At 46.4% G+C, this 22,394-nt stretch overlaps 1 protein-coding gene across 1 annotated transcript in view; it reads left to right on the plus strand.

Moving 5' to 3' along the window:
* SEL1L3 (SEL1L family member 3) overlaps window positions 1–20,362 on the plus strand; it is a 111,143-nt gene extending 90,781 nt beyond the window's left edge. The window contains exons 18-24 of the mRNA XM_079767438.1: window positions 2,552–2,642; window positions 2,774–2,858; window positions 3,900–4,009; window positions 7,771–7,898; window positions 8,747–8,849; window positions 8,931–9,003; window positions 19,317–20,362. Coding sequence (XP_079623564.1) covers window positions 2,552–2,642; window positions 2,774–2,858; window positions 3,900–4,009; window positions 7,771–7,898; window positions 8,747–8,849; window positions 8,931–9,003; window positions 19,317–19,456 — 730 coding nt within the window. The 3' untranslated portion in view covers window positions 19,457–20,362. The remainder of the gene's footprint in view (window positions 1–2,551; window positions 2,643–2,773; window positions 2,859–3,899; window positions 4,010–7,770; window positions 7,899–8,746; window positions 8,850–8,930; window positions 9,004–19,316) is intronic.
* Window positions 20,363–22,394: the final 2,032 nt, after the last annotated feature.

Below are 22,394 nucleotides of genomic sequence, written 5' to 3' on the forward strand. Positions count from 1 at the left end.
TCCCTCTCCCACCACATGAGAGACTGTCTTTGCCAAGTTTATCATAGTGACTCTGTCTTACGGGAGTGTTGGCCTGGTGCCCCCCCCCCCCCTCGCTGCAAATTCTAATAGTCTGCCCGACTGCTGTCTAAGAAAAACTCATGTTGTTACAGTTTAATAACATGAGTCACATTCCATGCGGTCACAGCAGCAGAGGGAGCCGGCTCAGTATTCGCGTGTGGGCTGGCAAGGGTCCACTATCCCATTCCTTCACTCATCCCTGGGGAAACAGAGGCACGGGTGCAAGTTCGAGTGTCTCAGGAGACACTTGAGATTGTAAGACCTTTGCAACAGGACCTTATTGCAGAATGACGGGGACTCTGTGCTGAGACTGACTGGAGGATTCTGGTCACCAAACATGATTTTTGCAGTCCGTGTGAGAAAACACCTGTGCGGCCCTGTTGGTTTGACTCAGTGGATAAAGCGTCTGCCTGAGGACTGAAGGATCCCGGGTTCTATTCCTGTCCAGGACACATTCCCAGGTTTTGGGCTCAATCCCCAGTAGGGGGCTTGCAGGAGGCAGCTGATCAATGATTCTCTCTCATGATTGATGTCTCTATTTCCCTCTCCCTTCCTCTCTGAAATCAATGAAAAAAGAAAACGCCTGTGCGTTTTTCGAGGTGTTGTTTCGGCTCCAGTTGTGGGCTTGTTAGCTGACCTGCCTATGCAGGGGACACCGCTTAGCCAGCCTCGTGTCTCTTTAGAATGAGTCATGGCTAATTGGTCGGCTGCCTTGGGTGTCTTGGAGATGGAGAATCAGCTCACTCAGCAGCCACGTGGCCCGTGACCTGCAGCATGTCTGATTGAAGATCCGCTGTTCTAACTTGACTCCCAGTCACCTCTCTCTGTCCCCGAGGGATGATCTGCCAGAGCTGCTTTAACGATGTAGAAAAGGTGATCTCCGAGTCTGCCTCCCTTAGTCCCCCTCACCCAACCGCCCCCTGCCCTTCCTTAACCCACTTCCTAGGGGGAGTGGAAGTCCAGGGAGAGTTCTTCATGTCAGCTACTTACGATGAAAAAGATGCTTTTGAAATAACTTTTATGGTTAAAATAAATTTTTATTCATAAACTGGGTGACACTAAGAAAATGGAGGGAATCAGATAAGTCAAAAGTAAAGAATAAAAGTGACTTGCATTCTCACCACCTAGCGATAAGCACTGTTAGCTTTTTGGTAGATAATTTTTATGGTTTAGTTTTCTCGGCATATATGTATCTGCGTGTGTGTGTGTGTGTGTGTGTGTGTATGTGTGTGTGTATGAATGTGTGTATTCAGTTTTATTCCAAAAATGGAATCGCATTGGTTTTTATCCTGCCTATTTTTTTCACTGAACAGATAATTTTGCATAGACATCTTCCCACATTTTTGGATATATATTCTTTCACATCATTTTTCATGGCCTCATCTGAAAGTGGCTGTACCAGGGGTTAATTTTTTTAAAATGTATTTTTATTGATTTCAGAGTGGAAGGGAGAAGGAGAGAGAGATAGAAACATTAATGATAAGAGAGAATCATTGATGGCCTGCCTCCTGCACAGCCCATACCGGGGGTCGAGCCCGCAATCTGGACTCTGTGACCTAACCTGGAATCAAACCGTGACCTCCTGGTTCATAGGTCAATGCTCAACCACTGAGCCATGCTGGCCAGGCTGTGGGTAAATTTAAATAGTCACCGATTTTCAGATATTTAAGTTCTTACCATTTTTTAAAATTTTTCAAACATAGCAAAAGCTCTGCCATAAACTCTCTTGCCCCAGAATCTTTGCACGTCTCTGATTGTTTTTTTTTTAGAATGAACCCCCACAGGGAGAACTGTTGGGCAAGTGGTCTGTGCATTCTCAGGGCTTCCCACAATCACCACATTGACGGCCCTCCCACCAGCAAGTGGTTGTAGGAATATGTCCGTTTCCCCGACCCCCTTGCCCTTACTGGTATTACAAATCGCGTGGCAACCTTTCAACAGGTGAGGAGTGGTCTCGCTGTTTTACAATTATTCAGTTCCTAGTGGTGTCGAACTTTTATTTATTTATATGTGCTTCTGGCCATTGCTATCCAAGCTCCTGTAAGCTGCATCTCCTTTGCCAGACGTCTAATGCGCCACAAAAGCCCCGCTTTAATTACGCTTGTTCGGAATCCTAAGCCCCATAGAGCCTTTCACAAAACAGAGGGACTCACAGGACTTTGTGTTAATACCACTCTCTCCTCGAAGCGAGGAAGGATCCAGGGACCTGAGGCTGTTCGACGTGCCATTCGGCCAGTAGAGGTAGCTGTTGCATTAACTAGATCCCAACCTTATCTGCCAGTTCAGCCTTTAAGACAGAAAATAAATCAGTGCATGCAGTATTTTTAACAACAGTATTTATTTTAAAAAAAAAAAAAAACCAACAAACTCATGGTTTTGTGCTTTAAAAAGAAAACTGCTTATTTTGTGCCCTTATGTTAGAATATCGAGCTCTCTGTGAATATTAGTAAGAGCCACTATATGAAATTTATTATTAATCGTCTATTTTTAGGCACGAAGCTTTGCTGTATTATGTTTTAGCAGCAGAAACTGGTATTGAAGTGTCACAGACAAATTTAGCACACATCTGTGAGGAGCGGCCGGTGAGTAAATGTATGCTCTGAATAGAAGCTCTAAGGTTAAGGATGATGGATGGGGGTTTTTAGGGAGGCAAAATTAGTCACTCGGCTGAAATATTAATGAATTAACTTTTTCTCCCCCTTCACTCCCGTAGGACCTGGCCAAGAGATACTTGGGTATTAACTGTGTTTGGAGATACTATAATTTCTCTGTTTTTCAAATTGATGCTCCTTCATTTGGTATGTATAGAAAAACGGGTGCTCAATTGAAGCCGTGGAGGCTTTTAATCCTTAGTAACAGGAAACATCGAAGGGCTTTGTGTGCAGTGTGATATTTCCAAACAATTAGGAGACAATGCAAAGTCTCTGCTATTAAGATCGTGACTGAAATCTGCTCTCAGCCTCATGCAGCGTCTGTCTCCCGGCCCACTGTCCAAAAGAGAAAGCTGTGATGGACAGAGTCTGAGCCAGTGGTGGGTTGGTTCCCTGCCTTCTGCTCTGTGTGGTAGGGGGCTAGCCCCAGGAACTGCAGTTCCCAGACTCCTTTGCTCTGGGGCTTCGTGTCAGCCAATGGGAGGCTGTGGCGGGAGACTGCATGATGGGAGGAGTGGCGGAGCCCAAGTATTTCGCACCTCTCTCTGCTGTGGGCTGTTCTCGGGCAGTGGCTGCATTTCCATGGTCCCAGCAGACCCTTAGCACAGGGATGGATGGTCGTAGCTTCCTGCATTGCTGACATTTGGGTTGCCATTTGCCTTTTCAGCTCTCCCAACACCCTGGTTGAGCATGAATTTCATTCCTTCCCAGTGTTGAAATCCCTCTTTTGAGCGACCTGACATAGATTCTATTTTCCTGAGTGAGACACACATTCTTAAACAAAACTTATTCTTCGGAGGAAAAATAAAGCATACGGTTGAGTAAAGAAATACCCTTCAGTCATCAAACCCAGGCAGCAAAATTTCAGATGGGAAATAAAGTGCTCCCCCCACCCCCCCGGTCCTTGGCTGATTGGGCTGCGATTCTCACAAATAGATCTATTCGGGAGGGCTACCAAGCAAGGCAGGAAAATGTGTCTGGAAATGTGGGTACTCAGCAGAAAAGCAGTGTGTGTGTGTGTTTTTTCTACTGACACATGAAACACACACACACACACACACACCGAACATGTTCTGTGGTAGGAGTCTGGTAGGAAAAACTCTCCATCGTGGGAATGGGCCGATCATTTAAGGTGTCAGCCTGAAATAAAACCCCTGGACAAACGCATCGGTGCTTTTCGCCCCGCAGCCTATTTGAAAATGGGAGACCTTTACTACTATGGCCACCAAAACCAGTCACAGGACCTGGAGCTCTCGGTGCAGATGTACGCCCAAGCAGCACTGGATGGGGACTCGCAGGTAAACGGCAGCAGCAGAAATTAGTTCTTGGTGGTGCCCCTTCGTGAGGTCGCAAAGCCTAGAGTTCTCACCAGCCCTCTGTCTATATATAGACTAGAGGCCCGGTGCATGAAAATTCATGCACTGGAGGGAGGGGGGTCCCTCAACCTGGCTGGCCCCCTCTCACAGTCCGGGAGCCCTCAGGGGCGGGAGGCGGCCCGGCGATCAGGGGAAGGCGATGCCCTCATCACACCTCTGCTGCTGCCACTGCCGGCAGCACAAGCCTCGGCCGGCCCTGGTTACCTGAGCCTCGAGTGGCCCTGGGTGGCTGGGCAGCCACCATCTGAGGCTTGCCTGCGCCTTGGGCCCGCCCTGGGCAATCGCTATCCGAGGCTTGCCTGCGCCTTAGGCTGGCCCTGGGCAGCTGACATCTGAGGCTTGCCTGTGCCTCAGGCCGGCCCTGGGTGGCTAGGGGGGCTTAGGGTGGGTCCGGCCACACCATGCGCCTGCCACCCCCCACCCCCAGTGGGGCTGAAAGGACTGGGGGACTCTGGCAAGGCTGAGGGGACTGGGTGCTGCCATCTTTGTGATGGTGTGATGGTCAATTTGCATATTCCCTCTTTATTATATAGGATGCTTCGCAGATGGCAAAGTCATTTCCCACCCATTTTCACAAGTCCTTCCCAAAGGCCCTCTGAGGACACTAACCATGTGGCGAACCTTTACTGAGCGCCTGCTGTCTTTCCCACACCGTCCTCACAGCAACCTCGTGGGGTGGGGATTATCAGACCCTTTGTATAGTCGAGGACACCAAGGCTCTGACAAGGGGGTGCATTGCTGAAGGCCAAGCGGTCAGGTAGTCGGTGAAGCAGCCAGAGCTTCAACCTAGGTCTTCTGGCTCCAAGGCCGGGAGTCTGTCTACCAGATTCCATCAAACTAACTCGCCAGGTAGAAACTCAAGAAACTGGAAGCGTGGTCCAAGTGGAAGTGTTTTTGCTTGTGTAGTTGGGCCAGCTCTTCAACAATAGGACTTTGCTCTCAGTGACTTGTTTTAAACTTATTTTGGAATTTTTTAGATGTATAGACTCTGGATTTATAGAAAGAGGACAAGGGAGTTGCTGTGTGCCCTTCGTCCAGCTTCCTTTAATGGATATATCTTTCATGACCACAACCCTGTTATCAAACCAAGAACTCCACCTTGGTTTTGCTCCATAAAGTACACTTCAGACTTTATTTGCATCTCACTAGTTTTTGCACTAATGTCCTTCTTCCATTCCAGGATGCCGCCTAGCATTTAGTTGTCATATTTCTTTAGTCTTCTTCAATCTGTAGCAGTTCCTCGTTCTTTCTTTGTTTTTCATGACCTTGATACTTTTGAAGAATATTAATCAGCCAAGTGTTTTGTAGAATGTCCCTCAATTTGGGTCTGGCTTCTGTTTTCTCGTGAATAGATTCAGATTATGCATTTGGGGCAAGGACAGCACAGAAGTGATGTGTCCTTCTCACTGTAGCCTATGAGGCATACGTGATGTCTTATTGCTGGTGAGGTTGATCTGAGTGACTTGGTTAAGGTGTTTTCTGCTGGGTTTCTCCCCTGTAAAGCTAATATTTTTCTCTTTCCAATTTATAGCTATCTTGGGGAGAGAGTTTGCAACTATGCACATATCCTATTTCTCCTCAAATTGCTACCTACTAATTTTAGTATCCTTCCATACATCTTGCAACAATTATTACTGTGTGTGCTAATGGAGAGTCTATTCTCTCATTCCTTATGCATTTGCTAATCAGGATCATTTGCACAATGGAATTTGGAATAGTTGTTGCCCTCTCAGGAAACAGGTTTCTGGTATTGTGCTTTGGAATTTGATCATTTATTTTCATTTGAATAATTTCTTTGAGGGATAGTATTGCTAAGTCAAACAATTTAAACTGTTTTACAGCTACCTAATAATAGTTTGTTGCCGATTTACTTTCTGAAAGGGTTTTCCAATTAATACATCACCAAGCAGTGGTGAAGGGTAGGAGGGTAACTGAAATCTTGTCCGCACTGGGTGTTTTCATGACTTAATTTTGCTAACTGAATAGTTTTAAGTTGATACTTCGTTATTGTTTTAAATTGCATTTATTTGGTTAACTAGTGAGGAGGGACACTTTTATATATACTTGTGTATGATAATTTACTCTTCATATTTTTTATGTGAATTCTCTATGCTCGTTTTTTGCCTGTTTATCTATTGAAGTTTTGACACCTTTTAAAATTTAAATTGAAGTTAGTTTTTTTTATAGATTTGCCTCATAGATAATGAATCTTAAGTTATTACATTGCATATAATATTCCTCTAGCCTATTTTCCCATTTATTCCAATCTTGTTATGTTTCCATTCTTCAGAGACTTTAAATTTTTATAGGTCATTTTTTTTCTTTTCTTCTAATACTTTGTTTTAAGAGCACCTTCCTTTCAAAGTGCAGAGAAATATTGTATTTTCTGTGTGTGTGTGTGTGTGTGCCTCTTAAAGATACTTAACACTTCCATCTATTTAGAGGTTATTTGGCAACATGGTGGAGCTTAAGATTGGAGACTCTGGACCCTGTCTGCTCCTGTTTGAATCACAGCTCTGCCCCTTTCTAGCTGTGTGACCTTGGGCAAATTCCTTATCCTCTCTGTGCCTCGGTTTCTTCATCTATGACATGAGGAGGATAACAGTACCTATCTCAATTTGTGGCTATGAGATTTAGTGAACATATATAAAACAGCACAATGCCTCGCATAGAGCAAGCACTCAGAAAATGCTAGCTGCTGATATTTTTATCATGGTTATTGCAGAGGGTGCTTGTGGGAGTGCTGGTGATACACCCAGGCAGATGATGATTTTCATTGAGGTTGTCAGTGGCAACTGAAAGGAAAGTCCAAAAGGAGAAGATGTCATTAAAACATGACCACGAATTCTTTGAAGGGCAACAAGGCAGTGAAATCTGTAAAGCCCTAATGCTAAGTACGGCCGTCTTTTGTTTATTTCTGGGTCTGGCCGCTTGCCCGGCTCATGATGGACAGTGTGTCGCCTCCAGGTAGCAAAACAGCTCCCATCCTTGATGAAGGACCTCTACCCTCAGGCTCTTAACTATGTTATCTCATTGGACCTGCACAGCCCCACGAGGCAGATCCTACCTCTGAGGGTCAAGAACAAGGTGTATGATAAGGAAGACGTAGGGAAATGTACCACAGTGGAGGTCTGTGCCAAGAGGAATCATGAGAGGAGGTTTTCCCACACTGGGAAAACCTGGGGAGCTGAGACAAACACCCGTCCGTTATTCTGTGCATAGGAGAGGCTCCCTACATGAGAATGTCAGTCATCAGTAGCACCCCCAGCCACAACAGCATTTTGGTAGGTCTCCGACATGCCGATGGGGACACCAGGCATAGTTGTAAGTGAAGGACATGGCCTTCGCCTCAGCATTCTGGTTCTGCTGGTGACACAAGAGCACGTTTTCCCGTGAGCTCCGTTTTGAGAGAATGAGCAGGAAAGGATAGGTCCCCGGTTGACTGGCTTCTGAGCAGATGGGACCCAGCATCCTCTGAAAGCCTCCTGGTTCTCTTGCAAATAAATTTCTCAGACGCATGTATTTAGGGAAACCATTCATCAATGACGATGACAAAGCCATCTGGCTCTGGGGACTGGGGGGAAAAAAATCTAGAGGTTGTAAAAGTTTACATTCCGATGAAGGGTGTGTGTCTGGGTTTTATTATAAGAAGCTGCTGAGGTTGGTTTGTGGCTTGTTTTCAGGGATTTTTTAACCTGGCCCTGCTCATTGAGGAAGGTGCTATCATCCCACATCACATTTTGGATTTCTTGGAAATTGACCCAACTCTCCATGCAAATAACATCTCCATCCTCCAGGAACTATACGAAAGGTGAGTTCAGAGCCTCTTTAATTCTGTGGAATCTGGAGGGACCCAGGGGATGCTGTTGGCTACTTGGTTCAAGTTAGTCTGACTCTCATTTTGTAGCGTTTCTTGCTCTGAAAAGGCTCAGGATTTGTTTTGATTTGAGAACCATCAGCTGGACCCAAACATACTTCCGTCTTCTAGTTTCTGAGGCTTAAGATACAGAATGAGTGTGATCTGAAGTTAAGGTGCTGACCAAGGTTTTCCACGAGAGTGGAAAAAATAATGTGTCCGATTAGACCAGTGGTCGGCAAACTCATAGTCAACAGAGCCAAATATCAACAGTACAACGATTGAAATTTCTTTGGAGAGCCAAATATTTTAAACTTAAACTTCTTCTAACTCCACTTCTTCAAAATAGACTCGCCCAGGCCGTGGTATTTGGTGGAAGAGCCACACTCAAGGGGCCAAAGAGTCGCATGTGGCTCGCGAGCCGCAGTTTGCCGACCACGGGATGAGACCATGCCTTTCTGCACGACTGGGCGGCATTCTGGTGTCTGGATTCAGAGAGACCCTGGGACAGAAGTGTTGTCCCGGTGGCCCCCATGTTTCAGGGACCTCCTTGACCTGTTGGCGCTTTACTAAGTAGTAAGGACAGAAGTGACCTTTTCCTGAGATTTCTGGCAGGGTCCTCGAATTGTAGGGCAGGCCTCAACCCCTCAGAACTGCCTTTCTTCCTGTGCCTCTCATCTCAAGTGTGCCTGCTTGTCCCCAAGCAGAAGGAGGTGGGTTTAAGGGTTTGAAAATGCCCGTCGTGAATAATGCCACCAAGGTTTGGCTGACACCTCAAGGTGCCCTCTGCTTTGTGTCTGCAGGTGCTGGAGCCACAGTAGTGAGGAGTCCCTGAGCCCCTGCTCCCTGGCCTGGCTCTACCTTCACTTCCGGCTCATCTGGGGTGCTGTCCTGCACTCTGCCCTGGTAGGTACCCTCTTCCGCCGGCCCCGCCCTCACGGTCCCTGCCCCTGTCAGTCATCTGACGCCTCTTTCCGGTGTTGGTAGATCTACTTCCTGGGAACCTTCCTGCTGTCCGTGTTGATCGCCTGGACCCTGCAGTATTTCCAGTCTGTCTCAGGTAAGGCTTTCTCACAGGCCAGAGCAATATAAAAACATAGCAATTCCTTTCCTTACCAGAAAAGTCACCCTCTCCCTCCTCCTGCCCTTGGCCATGCTATTTCCTTTTGTTAGGATGGTCATTCAGGGGTCGGGGGTCCTCCAAGGGGTGTAGCATAATGTCTGGCTGATGGAAGACCCCAGTTACTATTATGTTTTTCAAAGTAAGCAGAATTCTTTTAATAAGAAGCTTAAGAAATTGAACTGAAATGTTTTTCCCCATTGAAAATATCTGCTAGCAAAATTCTACCTCTGAACTCACCTTAAAACCCAAGCTGGAGGCTCCTCCAGCATGAATGCTTATCCTATTTATCCCAGTCCAAGGACAGCAAGTCAAATGAGATGATAAGCAAGCACCCATGATGAATAAAAATACCCTGCCACCGCCCAGCAGGTGTGGCTCAGTGGTTGAGTCAGGGCACATGCCTGGGTTGCGAGCTCGATCTCCAAGTGGGGGCATATGCAGAAAGCAGCCAATCAATGATTCTCTCTCATCATTATGATTCTCTCTCTCCCTTTCCCTTCCTCTCTGAAATCAATAAAAATATATTAATTTTTAAAAAAATACCCAGCCATGTGGATTCGAGGGAGGGTCTGAGGAGGAATGTAAAGTGAACATTTATTTTAGTGTGGTTTCCACAAGTTGCTATTATTTTTCTGTGCTAGTGTAGGGCACTAGTTAAGGAAATGGACGCCTCTGTCTTTCTCTTTGGGCTTAAAGTCCAGACTTGGCCGTGTGACTTACGGCGAGTTATTTCACCTTCTTGATCCTCCAATGCCTTGTCAATAAAATGAGGTTATAATAGTAGCTACGTCCCAGGAATGTGAAAAGGGTTCAGTGAAAAAAATATATATATATACATGACACTTACCAAAAGACAACTGTAGTTAAATCTTAGCTGTTATACTTACCTGGCTTATAAAACCCTCTCAGTAAATATTAGCTATTACGTTTGTCTGCCCTGTTGGATCATAAGCTGAGTTGGAGGACGGTCTGTCATTTGTGGTCTCATACTTAGTAGGTGCTCAAATTTGCTAACATCTCTCGTGGAGGATTATAGTTTCCCACCATCTCGGATGGTTTCAAAGGACATAATCACTCATGAAGACCAACAGGGACATTTACAAATGGACACGTTAGGACTGGACGTGGCATTTGAGCCTTTGCGTAGCCATTATTTATGTCACAGAAAATGACAAGCAAAAAGAGCACTTTTCACCTCCAATTCGATGGGGACACAAAGGTCACTGTTACGAGAGGCTTCTTGTAAAATACGGAATCATTTCCCTCTGACTTACCTGAGGAGGTTAACAGAGAACCAGCAAGAGCCCTCCCAGCTTTGAGGCCTTGTGGTGTTCCGGCTTATAAATTTTCCCCATGCAAATTCTGTCCCGTCCCCAAATTTGTTGCCATTTATTTTGCATCTTGTCACTGTTTTCCATTTCAAATTATCGTTGTCATTTTTACTCTGTAGAAATATTGTTATGATTATTACAAATGCAATTCCGATGGAGGAGCTAAAAATTGTCTTTATGATTTTATGCCAGCTGGTCGCCATGAAAATTCATGGGCTGGTGGAATTGCTTGGATCAGAAGTCTTCATTGTCAGTCCCTCCACAGTCTCATCTCCCTGTCCGTCCTGCCCTTTTGTGGATTTTCCCTTCCTGTGTATCCCTTACTCCTTCACACATTTTCTTCATTTTTTTCAAACTCTTTTCTTTTGCTTCTTCCTTAACATCCCCTCCCTCCCTGTTGACCAGCCTTAGAGAAGTCTGCATGGAATCTTGAAAAAATTTTAATGCTAGCCCTGGCCGGTGTTACTCTGTGGTTAGAGCGTAGGCCCACGCACCAAAGGGTCATGGGTTCAATTCCCAGTCAAGAGCACGTACCTGGGTTGCAGGTTCGATCCCAGGCCCCAGTGGGGGCGTATGTAGGAGGCAACCAATCTCTCTCTCTCTCTCTCTCTTTCTCTGTCTTCTCTCTCTGTTCTCTCTCTCTCTCTCTCTCTCTCTCTCTCTCTCTCTCTCTCTCTCTCCCCCTTCCCCCACCCATACCCCCCATCCCTTTCCTCCTTCCACTGTCTCTAAAAATCAATTGAAAAAATATCCTCGGGTGAGGATTAACCAAAAAAAAAAAAAAAATTATCTGTTCTTCATGTTCCAGATGAAGAATTGAGGCCAAAGGGATGAAGTGGCCTGCCCCATAATCACAAGATAAAGTCCCAGAGAGCATGTAGGGCAGCAGAATTCCCAGACTCGCCATACTTTAAAGCAGCCATTATCATCTGCCTCCGACCTATTGTCCCCTTACATAAGAAATATTTTGCAGCACATTTTTGGTACCCTGAAATGAACGATAATTACCCTGCCTGCACACTTTTTTTTTAAAGAGTGCCCTCACACCAATATCAAGGAGAAGTAAAGAGAAACTAATTATCATAAAGTAATATCTTTTTCAATATTTAAATTCTAGCCCAGTGCTTCTTCATTATAACGTGCACACGAATCACCCAGGGAGCTTGTTAAATGCAGATCCTGACTCAGCAGGTCCCGGTGGGCCTGAGCTTCACCTCTCTAACAAGCTTTCGGGTGATGTCCACACTGCTATCCCATGGACAACACTTTGAGTCATAAGGGCCGAGAAGTAAAAACAAAAAATCTCCATGTATTTCCAAAATGTGCCCCACAGTGGTGCCTACCAGCTCTGGTAGAACTTAGGGTTGAGTTAAAATATATAGTGAATTATTTTCTTGTGTTTCAGGTTGTCAGCATTAAGTGCATACCTGTCAATAACTGTGAAATAAGAGGGTACTATTCCATCAGCGATGGGGCGATGGGGTCAGGGCGATAGAGGCGCAGAGAGCGGAGAAGCCACTGGTGTGACCCCGATGGGCGGGTGCAAGGTCCCATGACCTGCCCCATGGGAAGGGAAAAGACGTCCTAGATGCTGGTGGCAGCTGTGGCATGGAGAAGCAAGCGCAGTAATGAAGAGGGGCTGGTGTGAGAATTAGGGGCCTCCCTTCAGCAGCCTTCTGCAGGGATTTGTGCTGTCAGTTAGGGATCTTTGTCATTTCGTGACTTGCATATTTCCAGTCAGTTGTTTTTAAAAATTAGTGATTTATGGTCAAGCCTTTAAATTGAGCTGTCCATCCATTTTGCGTTCAGCTCCAGCTACCTTCATTTCCCCCCTGAGCTTATATGCTCTGTGATTTATACTCAACACTTTGCTGCGCTTGCCACATTAAATTGTCCCGCGTTCGGAAGGCTGGCAGCGCACGCCAGTAGCTAACGGCACAGGCTCGGAGTCAGGATGCTGCCGGGACTCTGACCTGGCCACTCACCGTGTGACCTTGGGCAGGGATCCTATCTGTGCCTCAGTTTCCCCTGCGGAAATAGTACAGCCCGCTCCTATTGTAGTTGAGACAACAGGATGTGAAGTGCTTGGAACTCCACAAATGTTAGCTGTCAAGGAGCAATGTCCCAGGGCATGTTCCCTGCAAGGAAAGCATGCTGACACCAGGGAGCGCCTGCCCTTGGGTAGCTTGATTTACCTCCAAAACAGACACAGTTGCCAGAGCCTAGCATGGTCTTCTGTGTTGTGAGACTCCTTCTAAAACATAGAATGCTTAAAAAGCATCCAAACAAAGGTGTTGAGTAGTCTATCAAAAGCACCAAAACGGGTACACAAAAAAATACTACACACCTATTTTATTTCATTTAAGAGAACTTACTTTAAAATATATGTATAATAAAAGCATAATATGCTAATTAGACTAGATGTCCTTCCGGGCTAAACCGGAGCTGCAGCCACAGCATTGAGGCAGCCGCAGCGGCTGCAAGAAAGGGATCTGGATCCAGGCAGCCGCCCTTGGCAGTGAAGGCCCACTCTTGCATGAATTTCATGCATAGGGCCTCTAATATATATATATATATATATATATACTAGAGAGAGAGAGATTTCAGAGAGAGGAAGGGAAAGGGAGAAAGAGAGAAACATCCATGATGAGAATCATCGATTGGCTACCTCCTGCACACCCTACACTGTGGATTGAGCCTGCATCCCGGTGCCCTGACTAGGAATCAGCACAATCTCCTGGTTCATAGGTTGACACTCAGCTGCTGAGCCATGCCAGCTACACTAAGGGAACTTACTTTTGACTCTTAGCCTTCATTCCACCAGGCAGTTCTGTCTTTCTTGGGGCTGAGACCTCCCTGGTAGTGCACAGGTCCCTGGGTCTTAGGTGACACTAGCAACACTCATACAGCCACAAGTCTGAAAACAGAAGACACACAGCGCCCCAGGGCCCACCAGTCCCTCCAGGTTCATGGGCTTGGCAGCTTCTCGGTCACAGGGGGAGTCCCATCATCTTTGCCAAAGCTGGGCTCCAATGGCCTTTTTTCTTCCAAGTCTTCCTCCGAGGGCTGAAGGTGAGGGCTTCCCTGATGGTGCAGCCCACAGCTGGGCTCAGCCACTTCCCCAGGCTCCACAAACTCCTTTTCCCGCTTTGTCGCATCTCTGAGGCACTCTTCCTCTCCCCTCCCTGTCAGGGACGCCAAGCATAATTGCCTTAATGGACTCAGGATTTTGGGGGGAAAAAACCACACACACACAAATCCCAAAGCAAAATATGTCTAAAACCAACTCCATTTCTGTACCACCACAAATCTCCCCTGAGACAAAAAGAAAAAAAAAGCATGGAGCCTGGTTACCGGAAGGAAGGGAAAGAGAAGAAGAGGGGAGAAAATGTAAATGACCATTTCAAAGAAAGAGCCCTGCATAACTAGTATCAGCACAATCTTTATGTTTAAACTAGAGGCCCGGTGCACGAAATCCATGCACTCGGGGAGAGGCTCCCACCACCACCACTGCGCTCACCAGCCACGAGCCCAGCTTCTGGCTGAGCAGCGCTCCCCCTATGGGAGTGCACTGACCACCAGGGGGCAGCTCCTGCATTGAGTGTCTGCCCCTGGTGATCAGTGCATGGCATAGCGACCAATCATTCTGCCATTCGGTCGATTTGCATATTAGCCTTTTATTATGTAGGATAGAATACACAGTATAGAGCAAGATGTGCAGAACTACCAGCTCCTCAGTATGACTGGGTAGCCTTTTAACCCTTTGCACTCGCTTGCTTTTTTCTCGATTCCTTTATTCTAATGCTAACTGTGTCGAGTCACACTCGACATCCAAGTGCAAAAGGTTAAAACAATGTCAGCCTACTCAAAACATTCATAATTTAAGCCGACTCATCCTTTCTGCCTGAGTGGTTAGCCAGTGTAGGAGGAAGATGATACGAACAAGATTAATTAAACCTTTTCCCACTCTTTTCCTGTCCTCCACATTTCCAGTTAATGAGGTTTCTACTAAAATTATAGTAAAATGACACAAAATGTGGTGCACGTGAAAGAAGCAGTGGCCTGCAACTCAGAGCGATGTCCTGGTGAGGTTTCACCTTTCTCCTACCTCATTACCCTCGGCACCCTCCCAGTACCTCCACTCAAAAGAGATGCTTCAATGACACGGGTCACGTTTGTGCTGGGCCCTGCTCGATTGAGAGGCCTGAAGGAAGTAGGCTAGATCTTATTCATAGCTGAGATTTCCGGGGCTTCCTCCTCAGGCACCCCCTTAAACCCATCTTTGCAAGCATTCTGCACTCTCAGGATGCACCCAGTATATTCCCTCGTGTTCTCCTTTCCCGTACTCTCCCGTCTGGTCAGCTGGCAAGCAGATGTTTTCCCTACAATGGTCCACAACAGGGATTGGCAAGCTTTTTCTGTAAAGGGCCAGATAATAAACATTTGGGGCTTTGAGGGCCATCTCTGTCATGACTCAACTTTCCTTATTTTATTTTTATTTTTTTGTTAAAACTCACCCAAGGACATATTTTTTATTTTTTTAATATATGTTTTTATTGATTTCAGAGAGGAAGGGAGAGGGAGAAACATCAATGATGAGAGAAAATCATTGATTGGCTGCCTCCTGCACGCCCCCTACTGGGGACCAAACCCACAACCGGGCATGTGCCCTGATCAGGAATCGAATCATGACCTCCTGGTTCGTAAGTCAATGCTCAACCATGAGCCAGGCCAAGGATATTTTCTTCATTGACTTTTAGAGAGAGTGGGAGGGAGGGATGGAAGGAGAAAGGGAGGGACGGAGGGGGAGAGAGAGGAGAGAGAGAAAAACATCAGTGTGCCTCTTGATTGGTTGCCTCCCTGTACCTACAACCCAGATATGTGCCCTTAACCTGGAATTGAGCCCACAATCCTTTGGTGCACAGGCCGACACTCTAACCACTGGACAACACTAGCCAGGGCATGACTCAACTTTCCTTATTGTGTGAAAGCAGCCATTGACAATCCATGAAACTGAACGGTGTGGCTGGTTGCCAATCATACTTTACTATGGACATGAAAATTTTAATCTTGCCTGGCTGGTTTGGCTAGTGAATAGAGCATTGGCCTGCAGACTAAAGAGTCCTGGGTTCGATCCCAGTCACATGCCCAGGCTGCAGGCTGGATCCCCAGTAGGGGGCATGCAGGAGGCAGCCGATCAATGATTCTCTCTCATCATTGATGTTTTTATTTCTCTCCATTCCTCTCTGAAATCAATAAAAATATATACCGTATTTTCCGGCGTATAAGATGACTTTTTAACCCAGGAAAATCTTCTATATGCCCAGTCGTCTTATACGCCAGAAAATACGGTATTTTTTAAAAATTTGAATCTCGTGGTTTTCATATGTCATGAAATATTACTTTTTAAATTTTTGTCCAATCATTTAAAAATGTAGGAGCCATTCTTAGGTGGTGAGCCATACAAACACAGGCAGCGAGCTGCATAGCCTGCCCACAGGACTCAGGGCCAGCTCTTGATTTTTCTCACTGATGTACGGAAAATGGTCCCCGGAGTGGCCAGTAATCCAAAAATCACTTCTATTTGGCTCTGGAATATGATGTGTAATTTTTTAAACAACACACGTATTTCCCTGGTTACCTTGATTCTAGTCCAGTAATCAAATTCGCACACATTCCAGGTGAGCACAGAAAAAGAGGCCACTTGGAAATGATGGCGGGCTGTGGGGGGCTTGTCCGGTGATTGCAGACCCGCAGTGGGAGGGGAGAAGTCCTTCTCCCGTGCGCAATAACAATCTTCCTGTAGAAGCTTCAAGCTTTTTTATGACGCTCTGACGAGAAGGTTTAAACGGTGGCCATGCTGATTATGCATTCCTTCCACGTCCCCGCAGTGGCACTTTCTGGTTTTAATCAGAAAACTGATTGCTGGCTTATCTTGTTACCATGGTGATTTAAACATTTCCCTCCGCTTGAAAAGGGAAAATGCATGCCTTCATTAACTTCTGCAGAGATCATCAAAAAGATCCATGTGAGGGCCTGAGGGGGTCTTGGGCCATCTGATCCAAGCCTCTCTGTTCACAGATGAGGAAACCAAGGCCTACGAGATTCATTTAGAAATTCATAGTATCTACCCCAAAGCCATCTATGAGTGGTGGTTAAATGAGACTTGACTAGACCAGGTCTCTGGAGTCCAGCCAGTGGTCTTTGTGCCACATCCCTGGGCCTCCTGCTCCCTGCCACGGTTAGATCACCTGCCAGAGTGATGGCTTTAACCGAGAAATGTCACATCATTATGCAACCCCCTTGCTCCCCCCACCCCACCACTGTCCTGTTCTCGCAGAACAGTCTTTGGGTTCACAAGAGCTCCTGTAGGTATTGAAAGAGATTCTGGGAGGCTTTGGAGCCCATTGCTGAATTTCTTAGACTGGCTTCCTGGAGATGCCTCTAGGTACTTGGAGGTGCAACTCGAAGGGTTTTTCTAGAAGTCAGATTGCCAATATGTGCATCTTCTTAAAGTCAATACGTTTCAGGATGGGACCTTTAAAAATGGTCCCACGGACTGGAAACTGTAAGAGACTTTCGGATTCCTGAGTTTAATTAAGAGCACTATTTAAAAGCAAACTACCGGTTGCGATTGTTGCACAAACTGTGGCCATTGTGTTAGCCATATGTCACGCATCCCTGCATACCGCTACCCTCATTTTACAGATAAGAAACCAGCTCAGCGTGGTTAAGTAACTTGCTCAAGATCACTCTGCTGGTAAACATCAGAGCCATTTGACTTCTGGTCTTTCTGGCTCCACAGTTTTCTGCTGTTTTCCTAGGCTACTGAGGCCTGAAGGAAAACTATAGGCATCTCAGAAACAAATGCACCAGCTCTGTCATCAGTCCTGCAAGCCTGAAATTAATAAATCCTAACACATGTTCTACAGTAAACCAGGTCTCTAGTAGCAATAACTGACATTTGTTGAATACCTTCTCCTGCCAGGCACTGTTCTAAGCACTTTATGTACATTCGTTCATTTAATCCTAACAGCTCAACAGGGTCTAGATACTTTTATTTTCCCCATATTTTAGAAGGAGAGTGAGAAACTTGTCCAAGGTCACATAACTGATAAAGGGCAGAGCAACCCGGTCTCAGAGCCCACAGTCTATAACCAGGACACCTCTTGGCCTCGATACACAAAGCAGGGATGCCAGCCTCAGCCCTATGGCGTTTAGAGCCGGGTCACTCTTTGTTGTAGGGGGCCTGTCCCACGCATTGTAGAATGCTTAGCAGCACCACTGGCCTCTACCTACTACATGCCAGTAGTACCCCGCCCTCCAGTGTGACAACCGAAAATATCTCCTAACATGGCTAGCTGTCCCCTAGAAGGCAAAGTTCCTCCCATTTGAAAACTACTGACATCTTTATATATAAAAGGCTAATATGCTAAGTGTTCGTCCAACCAGTAGCTGTGATGCACACTGACCACCAGGGGGCAGATGCTCAACACAGGAGCTGCCGAGCTGCAGTGACTTGGCAGCGGCGGTTCTCGGGTGACGCCCCCCAGAACCAGAGAGGAGGGAGCCCGATTCCTCGTGGAGCCACGCGATTCCACCTTCGGCTGTGGGTTATGTTGTTGCTGGGGCACTGTCAGCCCCGAATCTGGTTTACTGCACACTTGTTCCATACCCTGTACAACAGCAACTTTGCAGAGTACCCTCTCGGATTCCTCGGGGGATGTTGGAGAGATGGTTTTGGCCTGATCCCCGCAGGCCAGGCCGAGGGACCCCACCTGCCAAAGGGACTCCGCTTATTCCGCAGATGCCCTTAGAGCCATAGCGCCACGCCAGGTGCAGCTGGCCAGGGAGGGACTGCAGGAGGTTGGTTCCAGGGCGTGTCTGGCCCGTCTTGCTCAGTCCCGCCCTGCCGACCACTAACTAGTTTCCTTTCAATGTGCACAAATCCATGCACCAGGTCACTAGTAAAATATAAAACTTTATAAGCCTCCGTAACATGTTGGTGGTCCAACCACCTACCTAATGGTAGATTGATAAATAATTAGAACTAGTAATTATTTTTTTCAAAACTTAAATATATTTATTTAACTAAAATAATTTAAACCAAATTTGGTACATCATCCAAATGGTATCTTATATAATAAAAGGCTAATATTCAAATTGACCAAACAGAGGAACATCCAGTTGCTATGACGTGCACTGACCACCAGGGGGCTGACACTCAATGCAGGAGCTGCCCCCTGGTGGTCAGTGCTCTCCCAGAGGGGGAGAACCGCTCAACCAGAAGCCAGGTTCATGGCTGGCAAGTGCAGCGGTGGTGGGGGGAGCCTCTCCCACATTCGCGGCAGTGCAAAGGATATCTGACTGATGGCTTAGGCCCGCCTGTAGGGAGCGGGCCTAAGCTGTCAGTCGGACATCCCCCAAGGGCTCCTGGACTGCAAGAGGGCACAGGCCGGGCTTAGGGACCCCCCCCCCCAAGTGCACGAATTTCGTGCACCGGGCCTCTAGTCAATAAAACCAGCAGTTTTTTCTAATTGATTGGTATAATTTATAGCGTGCATTGCATCAGTGCCATGGGGGGAGGAGAAGAGGTGACCACAAGAAACATCAACCAGAGAGTTGTTTTGTTTTGTTTTGTTTGATTAAAATATTAACCTGGAAGTCACAGCATAAGTGCAGCGTCCCAGGATGTCACAACCATTAGAAATCTTTATATATCTACTTCCACCTGCCATTTTAGAGAAGGTGACACCAAAGTCTAAAGAACTTAGAAAATGGGTCCAAAATTACTTACCTAGTCAGTTTCAGGGCCACCGAATTAGAAGCATCTCTCCTGGCTTGCTGGGTTCTGGGTGTGGTTGTGTGCCCTGCATGTACTGTTGTGAATACTCACCATCTGTTTGTGTGTCTCTGCAGCCAACGGTTTCAACCTGACACCAGCCGGGGCCTCCCCAGACGCCACCGCTCCCACTGCAAGTCCAGCTGTGACTCCAGCTGCAGATGTCTCTGCTCAGGACCAGCCCACAGTCCCTAATAACCCAGAGCCACGTGGGTGAACTGTGCACTCCAGGTCTCTCTCGATGAGAGAGAATCCTTTGGACAGGTGGTATTGGAAAGCTGGGGCCAGGGCATTCTACTGATAAATACCTTAAAAGTCTTGTCAACTGGATGTGAATTTTGCACTTGGTGTCTTTTTTTTTTTTTTAATCAAATGACAAAGGAGTGCCCAGAGCATTCAAACAGTACAAGGACCATCCTGATCTTAGGAGTGTGTTGGGAGGTTAGCTGGGTCATCGCAGACGTCCATTCCCGGTGACTCTGTGTATTGGGAGTCACAGTTTGCCCGGCAACATATCGGAATCCTTCTATCCTGGGACGTCGTTTACGAATCTTAGCCCCTTGTTCATCCCCTTTTATTCAATAACAGAAAATTGTGACTTTTCTACAAGTTAGGTAATATTCCAGTACATGTGTTTGCCACAGCCCTGCTCCTCGGAGTCCAATCAACAGATTGCAATTTGGCTTCCAACACCCAGCAGTTCTGAGGCGCCTTGACATAAATCGGTTGTGGCTGGAAGTGCAGGGAAGGCAATGGCTTTGTAAATTGGTTTACATTTTGCTCCTTGAATTTTTCTAGGGTTGTAGTGCTTCCAAATCATTCAATGACATTGTTGGGCATCAGTTACCTTTCAATTGCAATCCATAAAATAACATTTAGAAAATTCTTAGTATTTAAGTGTAGCCTTCTTCATGAATTACCCATTAGAATAGATTGGCAGCAGTGGGATGTGCAGGAAAAACGCCTTTAGTTCACAGTCATCCCACCCCTTATGCCTGCCTGAGTCCACGTAGGGGTGTGTGTGTGTGTGTGTGTGTGTGTGTGTGTGTGTAAGAGAGAGAGAGAGAGACAGACACAGACAGAGAGAGAGACAGAGGGAGAGGAAAGGCGGACTGTGCACTGTATGCTGCTAAGGTGGTAAATAAATCAGTAATGCAATATTGTGGGTCCAAACTACTCTTTGCACTACTTTATTTACAGTAGTAAATAAAAATTATTTTTATACATTAACTTCCAGGAAGTGTTTTTTCTCTCGTTTTTCATAGTTACTGTTGTCATTGTACGAAGTCTTCAGGTGTATGCATTCCCCTCAAGAGACAAAAAAAAAAAAAGTCCTTAAGAAGGGATCCTTCTGGTAACTCTTGAACGCTGGCGGGAGGTGGCAGGCAGCTGCTCTCCAGGAATCCGAGCTCAGGATCTGACCCCATGATGTTTGCACGGGATCAGACATTGTTTCAAGGTTTCTGGTTGCTCTGAGGCTGGGTTCATATCAATCCTGGGTTAAGTTTGCAGTCTACCCTCTTTCTCCTCTGTGTGCTCTTGTCTGATAGCAAAGCTTATCCTTCCTGCTTTCAAATGAGCCAGACTTTGGAGCCCTGGATTCAGATCCTGTTTCGGTAACTTCCTAGCTCAGTAAGCTTACAAGAGTGATTAACCCTCTGAGTTTCAGATCATCCTATATAATAAAAGGTTAATATGCAAATTGTTCCTTCAGCCGGGAGTTCGACCAGGGGGCAGGGCCGGCCGGCCGGCCAACCGACCGCAGCCCCTCCCCCTGGCCAGCTATTTGTGCTGAGTTTCCCCTGCAGTCCCACCAATGACCAGCCTGAGCCCATTGGTAGATGGGGAACCCTACCTTAGAGCGGCACCCTGGCAGAGTTGTGCGGACCTGGGGCTGGCAAAGGTACGGGCACACCCCGACACTGAGAAACATCAAGACTGTTTTGAGACCATCTCCAGAGGGAGTTTCCTCCTGAGCAAAGGGACCATTCGTATCAGGGACCAATATGAATGTGACCTCGGTTGCATTCTCAGGATGTTGAAATCTGAGACAATACATTTATATTTCACTTAAGTTTTCACAATACCACTGCAAATCAGATATACTTTTTTTTTTTTCATTTTTCAAATAAACAACTATTCTTCCAAGCACACCAAGTAACAAGCAATCATTAAGTCTCAGTGGCACACTGCCATAAGCATTTATTTCTTGCTCAGGCACCTATGCGTTGGCTGTGCTTCAGCTGATCTAGGCTGGGCCCAGCGGGGCTCAGGTTCAGGCTGTGGCGGGGGGCAGGGTCCAGGCAAGCTGAATGTGTCTTTTATTCTCTGGGGTCAGCAGGCAACTGGGGCATGTTTATATTGAATGGGATCAGAATATGCAACCCCAAAATATGCCTTTTGGGCATAAGGGTTATTGAGAATCAGCAGATGCAGGAAGAGTTCGCTGCCCTCCGCCTTTTCTGCCTAAAAGCAAGGCACGAATTTCCCTTTGTGAAGGTGTCCCCTCCTGTCCTGTACAGGAAGAGGAGAGCTACTCTTCTCACTAGGGATGGAGAGTGGGCGCCTAGATGGTGTGCATAGACCAACTTTACAAATTAACCCCAGTCTTCCATTAGTTTCCCCGTGTAGTTCCTCGTTGCTGTCCCACAATTCATCATTCCTCAAATCCCAAACCCTTTGTAAAAAAATGGTAGGTAAGCCCCTGAGACTAATTACTACTCGTTCTCTTTTTCTGTAAACTCCTGTACGTGTAAAATATTAGTTAAAATGGTCCGCCTTTTTCCTGTTACTCTGTCTCCTGTTAGTTTAATTCACAGGCCCCCATTTACTGAACACAAGAGGGTAGAGGAAGTTTCTCTTTCCCAGCAATCTCTTAGCAAAAGGCTCAAAAACCCAACTGCACAAGCCTTTTTGCAACCTTCATTCACATCACCTCTGCTAATGTCCCATCGGCTAAAGAGTTAAAGGTCACATGGGTAAGCCACGTGGGCAGGAAAGCTATGCCTCCTGCGGAGGAGGGGAGGGGGGGCTGCTTTCAACTCCCATTTGTCTGACATCAAAGCTGTACCTGCTGCTTGCAGCCTTAGTTGACCGGCCTCCTGTGAATTCCCTGGCACACTGTCTTTACCACTCAATGAAGTCACTAATTAATT

The sequence above is a fragment of the Cnephaeus nilssonii genome (assembly GCF_951640355.1).
Source record: "Cnephaeus nilssonii genome assembly, chromosome: 1".
NCBI lineage: Eukaryota > Metazoa > Chordata > Mammalia > Chiroptera > Vespertilionidae > Cnephaeus > Cnephaeus nilssonii.